Source organism: Acomys russatus, chromosome 14 (assembly GCF_903995435.1).
Source record: "Acomys russatus chromosome 14, mAcoRus1.1, whole genome shotgun sequence".
NCBI lineage: Eukaryota > Metazoa > Chordata > Mammalia > Rodentia > Muridae > Acomys > Acomys russatus.
The window spans coordinates 14846635-14855355 of record NC_067150.1 but is presented as its reverse complement, the minus strand read 5'-3'; the positions used below and the strand labels follow the sequence as shown (position 1 = coordinate 14855355).

The 8721-nt window shown below is 43.4% G+C and overlaps 1 protein-coding gene and 1 non-coding gene across 2 annotated transcripts; one reads left to right on the top strand and one right to left on the bottom strand.

Moving 5' to 3' along the window:
* Positions 1 to 1220: 1220 nt before the first annotated feature.
* On the top strand, positions 1221 to 8492 carry LOC127198748 (zinc finger protein 426-like). Its single transcript, XM_051156791.1, has 6 exons — positions 1221 to 1329; positions 2234 to 2316; positions 3010 to 3136; positions 4774 to 4854; positions 6291 to 6373; positions 6964 to 8492. The coding sequence occupies exons 1-6, from the start codon at positions 1221 to 1223 to the stop codon at positions 8218 to 8220; spliced, it is 1740 nt and encodes a 579-aa protein (XP_051012748.1). The 3' UTR covers positions 8221 to 8492.
* LOC127198858 (U6 spliceosomal RNA) lies at positions 1486 to 1587 on the bottom strand. Its single transcript, XR_007831893.1, has one exon. It is a non-coding gene; the product is annotated as a U6 spliceosomal RNA (small nuclear RNA).
* Positions 8493 to 8721: the final 229 nt, after the last annotated feature.

The window sequence follows — 8721 nt, the reverse complement described above, 5'->3', positions numbered from 1 at the left end:
TGCATTCTGAGTTCATTATTTCCTACCAGACTGTGCTGAGGGTGCTTCTGTGTTCTGAGTTCAGTATTTCTTACCCGACGTTGCTGAGGGTGCTTCCTGCTTCCATTGTATTCCGAGGTCCCTCCTGCCCAGTTATCTTCACATTAAAGGACTATTTAAAGATCATTCAGTGGCTGAACTCTTGTCTGCTCCACATGAGATCCCGAGTTCCATCTCCCACACCCGTGAAACAGATTAAAAAACCAGTAACAAAAATATACCTGGAAACAAAAGAGTTATTTTGGGATCATAAAGATGGTTGGGTTTAAGAGCATTTGCTGTGGATCTAAGTGCTCATGCATCAAACCAGGTGTCCAGTGAACACCCGTAACTGCAGTCCTCAGGAATGTGGATTCTTTCCTGTCTTGTTCTGTTTTAAATTTTATAATTATTTTCCCTGTAAGTGTGTAGTGTATCATGTGGGGAAGGGTGCACATGTCACCTCATGAGTAGATGTCAGAAGTCAGTTTATAGAGTTGGTTGCCACCTTCTACTTTCACATGGGTCCTGGAGACCAAACTCAAGTTTTCAGGCTTACATTATCTAGTGACATGTACTTTATCTGCTTAGCCATCTTGTTAGCCCTCTGTTTAGGACAAGGTTTTGTTTTGTATCCCAGGCTAGTTTTGAGCTCTGACTCAGCCTTCCAAGGGCTGGCATTAAAAGAGTGTATCAGGCTGGGCATGGTCTTTAATCCCAGCACTCGGGAGGCAGAGGCAGGTGGATCGCTGTGAGTTCGAGGCCAGCCTGGTCTACAAAGTGAGTCCAGGACAGCCACAGCTAACACAGAGAGACCCTGTCTCAAAAAACCAAAAAAACAAAACAAAACAAAACAAAAAAACAAAAAACGACAACAAAAAAAAACCAAAAAAAGAGTGCATCATACTTGGTTTTGACTGTAGATCTTTTTAGAACAGTGATATCTACTGTGTTATAATGACTAATTGAACACACGTGCGTGCGCGCGCGCGCGCACACACACACACACACACACACACACTCCTACTCCTTGCACAGTGCCTGCTACATAGATTTTTTTTTTCAGTGAATCACTAGGATTCGTGTTTGGGAGAGTGCTGTGTTCAGTGGTCTTCCTGTGTATTTCCTGCATAGACTTTATGTATGACCATTGACAGGCGATGGCTAAGTAATTCATGTTAACTAGTGATGACATTACAGGAATGCTGATAGCGGATACAACAGGTAGTAGAGTGCCACTGTGCGCTAACGTGAAAGAAATACTCAGACACATTGTGTTCTTCAGGACGGCAGCTCCTGATTCATCCCATGGTAAGTTCTATTGGGACTGTTTCTCAGTCTCAATATTCCTAAGGTTCCCCTAAGTTAGCATTGTAATAGTAGCAGAGTGGACTGGGCAAAGATAGTTTATTTTGCTGATTATTTTATTTTTTATTTGTTTTCTAATATATAACATTCCAAGTGCAAAAAAATATGGAGTGCTTCAAGAACTTGCATGTCATCCTTGTGCCGGGGCCATGCTAATCTCTGCATTATCACAATTTTAGTATATGTCCTGCTGAAGCAGGCACAATTATTTAGAAAAAAAAAAAAAAAACCCAAACTCTAAAAAGGTAGTTCTCAGGGCTGGAGAGATGGCCCAGATGTTAGACACACTTGTTGCTCTTGCAACCCCAGTTCAGCTTCCAGCACCCAAATGGTGGCTCATGTCTCTCTAACTGCAGTTGCAGGGGATCCAGTGCCGCCTTCTGACGTCTGTGGGCACAAGGTATGTGCAGGCAAAACACTAATACACATGAAATCTAAAGCAAAACGGTAGTTCTTTGAGGAGATATTCAGTAAATTCTGAGTTTTCCCCAAGCCTGTGCCAGTGAAGGAGAGAGGACATATTTACACGGTTCAAGTGTTTCCAACCAAGGATCTAGTACCTGCAATGTGCTCTGAGGGCTTTGTTTTGTTTTGTTTTTATTTAGTGTGTGTGTGTGTGTGTGTGTGTGTGTGTGTGACAGATGCAGGGAACAAGGGAGGGAGAGAAGAAGGAGAGAAACAGATTAAGAGACACAGAACAAGAAAGATGGAGAATAGGAGGGAGAGAGAGATCAGTATAGAGTCAGAGTGATTACATAAGGCTTTTGTAGTGGGGCGCAATTACTTTTGGGCTTTTGAATGAGAATTCTGATCAACTGAGTATTTGTACCTCCTTCTTTTTCCATAGGTCTTTCAGGGGACTCCGTCCACCTGCAGAAAGAAAAAGTATCAGCAGAAAGGATGTTGGTTGGATGCCTAACAAATTATCAGGTAAACACACACACACACAACATACACACTCATGCACACTCAAAATGTCCTACCTGTAGGCAGTTTCCTCTGGTTAAATGTATATCTAGAACCATTTAAAGCAAACAGAGCCTCACCCAAGGATCTAGTTTTTGCTCAAGTAGTCTGGAAGATAGAGCCTGTTTTAGTGTTCCTTCTATTGTTGCGCTAAACACTATGACCAAAGAAAGAAAGGGAAAGAAAGGGTTGGTTTCAGCTTACAATTCTCAGATCATAATCCATCCCTGCCAAGGCAGGAGCTTGAGGCAGGAGCTGAAGCAGACACCAGTGGTGGAATCTCTTTACTAGCTCATGCCTGTGGCTCTTTCATCTACCTGTCTAACACATCCCAGGCCCACCTGTCCAGGATGGTAACACCCACAGTGGCCTGGGACTTTCTTCATCAATCAGAAATCAAGAAAACGCCCCACAGCCCACTCTGATGAGGGCAGTTCTTCAGTTGAAACTCCCTCTTCAGAGACACTCAGGTTTGCATCAAGTTGACAATGTCTGTGATTAAAAACCCAAAAAAACCAAAAAAAACCAAAACTTTCCTATTAAGTGAATTGGAAGCCAGGGAATTTTCTGTAGATGTTGGGTCCCACTTCTTCATCCTCCCAAGTTTATTAACAGAGATCTTATTTGGCTCAAACCAACATGCCTGCAATATTTCAGGGGTCGGTGAGCTTTGAGGATGTGACTCTGGACTTCACCCAAGAGGAGTGGACTTCACTAAACCCAGCTCAGAGAACCCTCTACAGAGACGTGATGCTGGAGAACTACCAGAACATGGCCACCCTGGGTAGGACTGCTGCTGCTCCCTGTAGCCCTCACGGGCTGACTGACTGTGCTTCAGGAACGGTGATGGTAGCTCTGAGGATGACACAGCTCCATCCCTAAATCTATAGTCTAGACAGAGGATATTGCTGTAGTCCTTGCTGGCCTGGAACTTGAGATCTAAAATAGGCTGACCTCCAACTCACAGAAACTTGTCTCTTGTCTCTGCCTTCTGAATGCTGGGATTGAAGGTGTATACCACCCTAAATGTGTTTTAATCTACTGAGGTGGTTTTGAAAAAGTCCGAGGTCTCCTTTTGTAATTTTACTGGGTGTGGTGGCGCATGCCTTTAGTCCCAGCACTGGGAGGCAGAGGCAGGTGCACCTCTGAGTTTGCCTGTTCTATTTAGCAAATTCTAGGACAGCCAGCTACGCAGTGAAACACTGTCTTTGAAACCCTGGCCCCCACCCCCGAAAAGATAGCATATATTTTTCCTCTCCACATTTGACAAACTAAAAACAGAAAGCTCAATGTAAAATCTCATATCATTTGTGGGTCAATAAGTTCTCTTGGAGTTTGACAGATGGTTCAGTGGTGAAGAGACCTTGTTTCACAACTCTGAGGACCTGCACTGAGGATCTCAGTACTTGTGTAAAAAGCCAGGTGTGGTCTTGCAACCTGTAATCCTAGTGTGGAGTTGAGGGGAGGGTGAAGTGAGGCTCACTGAGACATTCTGGCTACAGGCCCAGCTAGAACACGCAAGCCAGCATCCCGGGATTTAAGGCACAAGCCTTAAGGAAGACAGAGAGTGATAGAAAATGGCCTCCCACACCCACATACATGAGCACATACACGAACAAAATAATAAGTAAACTGGAAATTTAATTATCTTGATGACTGTGATGAATAATGCTATATCTGAACAACTTGTAGTTAATTTCCCCATAGGAACAAAGATCTCTTTTTTGGAATTCTCTGATTTGCTGTTTCAATAAAAATATAGTCCTGGGTTGAGGGCTGGAGAGGTGGCTCAGAGGTTAAGAGCACTAACTGCTCTTCCAGAGGTCCTGAGTTCAATTCCCAGCAACCACATGGTGGCTCACAACCATCTATAATGTGATCTGATGCCCTCTTCTCACCTGCAGGTGTACGTGCAGGCAGGACACTGTATACATAATAATAAATAAATCTTTAGGGGAAAAAAAGGTAAAGTCCTGGGTTGAGATACGACTCAGTGGTCTAGCACCTACCTATCATATGCAATCCCCAGTACTATAGAAAGAAAGCTCTAGTTCTTTGTCCTATGTATGGGACTAAGTTAATTGGAGTCTTAGGCTCCAGAACAAACTAAACTTTAGAGGCACAGACAGGTGCCTCTTGCATTATTAGCCCCTTGAAAATAGTTTCTCTGTTATCATCATAACTCTAGCTCCTAGCCAGGTTTGGCGGCACACTTTTGGAATCCAAGCACCTGAGAGGCTAGAAGAGGAATATTTTTATATGAGCTTGAAGCCAGCCCAGGCTATATAGTCCCACTTGTCTCAAAAAAAAAAAAAAAAGAGAGAGAGAGAAAACCCCCCAAAATTATAATTCCTGAACCTTGGGAAGTGCTGTCATTTTTCTGTATGAGCCTTTTCACCAATGTGTCTTACCTTGTGACAGGGTATCAGCTCACCAAACCCAGGTTGATCTCTTGGTTGGAACAAGAAGAGTTTAGTACAGACCAGCAGATAGTTTTCCCAGGTCAGTATTCATGGAAATCCTATTTAATGAAAGTTTAATATGTTTGCAGCTAAAATAAGCTTAAAATAAAAACCAAACCCTTTTGTTGGCCTGGAGAGATGGCTCAGTAGGTAAAGGCACCTGTGGCCAAGCCTGACAATTTCAGTTCAATCCCTGGAACACACATGGTGGAAGGAGAGAACTGACTCCCAAAGCCCCCTGACCTCTACATGCATGCTGCCATGTGCATGTGCGTGTGTCTCTGTGTGTGTGACACACACATACACTCAGTAAGTAAATGAGAGAATGAGTAAAAGATCTTTGTATGTTTGTATATGATGTTTGTACATGGGATATGCATGTGCTTCCACGTTACGTGTGTTGGCGACAGAGGGCAGCCTTTGGTGTCAGCCCTCACCTTCTGCTTTGTTTGACAGTGTCTTTGTCACTCATGTGCCAGACAGGCAACTTTGTGGGATTTCCCTGTCTCCATCTCCCATCTTGTCATAGATGTACTGGAACTCAGTTCCTCACACTTCTACAATAAGCACTTTGCCCACTGAGCCATCCCAGCTTCAAGACAAACGTTGTCTCAGAACTTTGAGGCAAGAAAAAGAATCTTCAACTTCCAACACACACACACACACACACACACACACACACACACACACACACACACATTTTTTTTTTTTAAAGAATTACCTTGGTTGAAGGAAGAAGTTTTAACATTTTTTCTTTATTATATGTACATCAGTGTTTTATCTGCATGTATGTCTGTGTGAGGGTGCTGTGTATTCCCTGGAACAGGAGTTACAGACAGTTGTGAGTTGCTGTGTGCGTGCTGGGAACTGCACTCTAGTCCTCTGGAAGAGCAGTCAGTGCTCTCAACCCTTCAGCCACTGCTCCGGCCCCAATGTTCTTTTAGTTCACTTCTACTCACACCTTTCTTTAAATTTATTGCTTTGAAAAATGCTCTTTTCCTTGAAATTTTCTACTCTCTTTCCCTGATAATTTCTATTTACCATCAGTTTTAATTTTTGTAGAATCAACTTTCAGTATGATCTAAAAGTTTGATCTGGTGTCTTTACCTTTGCCTGGCATGATGGCACATTCCTGAGATCCTTCTATGCAGGAAGCTGAGACAGGATGTTTATGAGGTTAGTGCAATGTGAGCTATGTAGTGAGTTCAAGGCTAGTCTGCTTAGTCTCAAAACACAGAACCAAAAGAAAAAGAAAAAACACACACACACACACACACAAAAACCCAAAAAACAAAAAAACAAAAAAAAACAAACAAACAAAATAAAAACAGACCTTCATCTCTTTCTACTTTCTACAATTCAAAATAAAAATAAATGATCCCTATTTTTTAACTCTTGTTAAAAAAAAAAAAAAAAAAAAAAAAAACTCCATTTCTTTCTTCAAACACTTGCATTTGTTTTTCTGTTTTACTTCAGAATGGAAAATGCAGCTTGAAACCAAAGGTTCAGCATTCCAGCAGGACTTTTTGAGCAGTGGCATGCCCAATGGCATGCAGACGGTAAGAATAAAAAATGTATTTTCTTTGTATTCTCAAAGAAAACTAGAGGCTAGAGATGTGTCTCTTGTAGACACACCTACTTGACATGCTTGAAGCCTTTGGTGGGAGAAAGCTGGGAATTTATTGAAAGGAGACATTGAGAGAAGCAGACAATACGCAAGAGCGAATAAATGTCTCTGAAGGAGTAACAGGAAGCTGTGCCCCCAGTGCGTGATGAAGCGCACTGCTCCGGAGCTCATACAGATGACAGCTTTCTCTTTAGACCAGATGACACAGCATTCTCTGGTAAGCGTTTAATCACACCACTTAAGACCGAGTGTAGTGGCGCACGTCTTTAATCACAGCACTCAGGAGGCACAGGCAGGCGGAGCGCTGTGAGTTCGAGGCCAGCCTGGTCTACAAAGTGAGTCCAGGACAGCCAAGGCTACACAGAGAAACCCTGTCTCGAAAAACAAAAACAAAAACAAACAAACAAAGAAGATGAACTGTATGCGTGTATTGAAAAATAGTTAGAATTATAATGTTTTGTTGTCAAATGGTTAGAGCCTTACCAGTTGGCTGCAGAGAAATGTTGTTTATCCATCTTTCAGCAGGCAGGAAGCCAGAGAGGAAAGGAGCTCTGGGACTGGCAGCAATATGGAGACCCCAGTGAACTCTCACCCCTTACGACGCATAAGAAATCTCAAGGTACACAGGATAATTATGACTGTAGTTTGTCCAGAAAAGACTTTCTAATGCTTCAGAAGGAAAAGTGTGCCAGTGAGAAACTTTCTGAGTTCCACCAGAGTGAAGAAACCTGTGTGACCCCAGTTAAAGTTTATCAGAGAGCTGCCCCGCAAGAGCAGTCTTTTGAATGCAGTGACTGCGGGGAGTCCTTTATTACCCCGTCACACCTTCAGACACACAGGAGAACTCACGGTGCAGACAAACTTTATGAATGTAATGAATATGGGAGAAACTTTCTAAACTCAAGGCTTGCTGTGCTTATAGAAACCCTCAATGCAAAGAAGCCTTACAGATGTAAGGAGTGTGGGAAAGGCTACAGATACCCTGCATATCTAAATATCCACATGCGGACCCACACTGGAGAGAAGCCCTATGAGTGTAAGGAGTGTGGGAAAGCCTTCAATTATTCCAATTCATTTCAGATACATGGTAGAACTCACACTGGAGAGAAGCCGTATGTGTGCAGTCAGTGTGGGAAAGCCTTCACTCAGTACTCAGGCCTCAGTATACACGTAAGGTCTCACAACGGAGACAAGCCCTACGAGTGCAAGGAATGCGGGAAAGCCTTCCTGACGTCCTCACGACTTATTCAGCACATCAGAACTCACACAGGAGAAAAGCCTTTTGTGTGTATCAAATGTGGGAAAGCCTTTGCTATTTCTTCAAATCTTAACGGACATTTGAAAATGCATGCTGAAGAGAAGACCTGTGAGTGCAAGATTTGTGGGAAAGCATTTGGATACCCTTCGTGTCTTAATAATCACATGAGAACTCACAATGCCAAAAAATCGTACACGTGTAAGGAATGTGGGAAGGCCTTTAACTACTCCACCCACCTTAAGATCCACATGCGAGTCCACACTGGAGAAAAGCCGTATGCGTGTCAACAGTGTGGGAAAGCCTTCAGTCATGCCACTTCATTTCAGATACACGAAAGAACCCACACTGGCGAGAAGCCCTATGAGTGTAAGGAGTGTGGGAAAGCCTTCATCTGCCCCAGCTCCTTCAGAATTCATGAAATAAGTCACACTCATACTGAAGAAAAGCCCTACAAGTGTCAGCAGTGTGGAAAAGCCTACAGTCACCCTCGCTCGCTTCGAAGACATGAAAGAGCTCACTAGGAGAAGCCTAGCTGCCGCGAGCCATGTGAGAACGCCCTTGTTTGCGTCTAGTTTACGTTGAAGACATGATGGTACTCACACTGGAGAGAAACTATTAAAATTATATGCATGGCTTGGAGCAGTGCTGTATTGCCGTTCTGGGCAACACAAATGCTCCACGTTAGAAAGATTTTTAAATGGACGCTGGCAAGATGCTCACTGGGTAAAAGCACCTGACGTGAATGTCTGGCCACTTGAATTTGATCCACGTCCATGTAAGCCAGGCAGGTGTAGTGGCATCTGCGTTCTCAGCACTCCTACAAGATAGGAAGCTGAGGCAGGAGAGTCCCCCGGAAGCTTGCAGGGAAGCGAGGCTGCAGAACCCTGCGTGGCAGAGAGAGCAAGAGAGACCCTGCCTCAGCAAGGTAGAAGAAGAGCCAGTGCCTAAATTTGTGCTCTCACCTCCTTGTTTTTGCCCACTCTCCCACATATACCACAGTACTACACAAAATTTTAAAGAAT

What these genes read in the sequence shown, in the direction of transcription:
- LOC127198748 (XM_051156791.1), top strand. Translation starts at nt 1,221, where the DNA reads ATGCTGATAGCGGATACAACAGGTAGTAGAGTGCCACTGTGCGCTAAC. An exon ending in AGCTCCTGATTCATCCCATG is followed by an intron (nt 1,330 to 2,233) that starts GTAAGTTCTATT and finishes CTTTTTCCATAG; the next exon opens with GTCTTTCAGGGGACTCCGTC. An exon ending in TGCCCAATGGCATGCAGACG is followed by an intron (nt 6,374 to 6,963) that starts GTAAGAATAAAA and finishes TCCATCTTTCAG; the next exon opens with CAGGCAGGAAGCCAGAGAGG.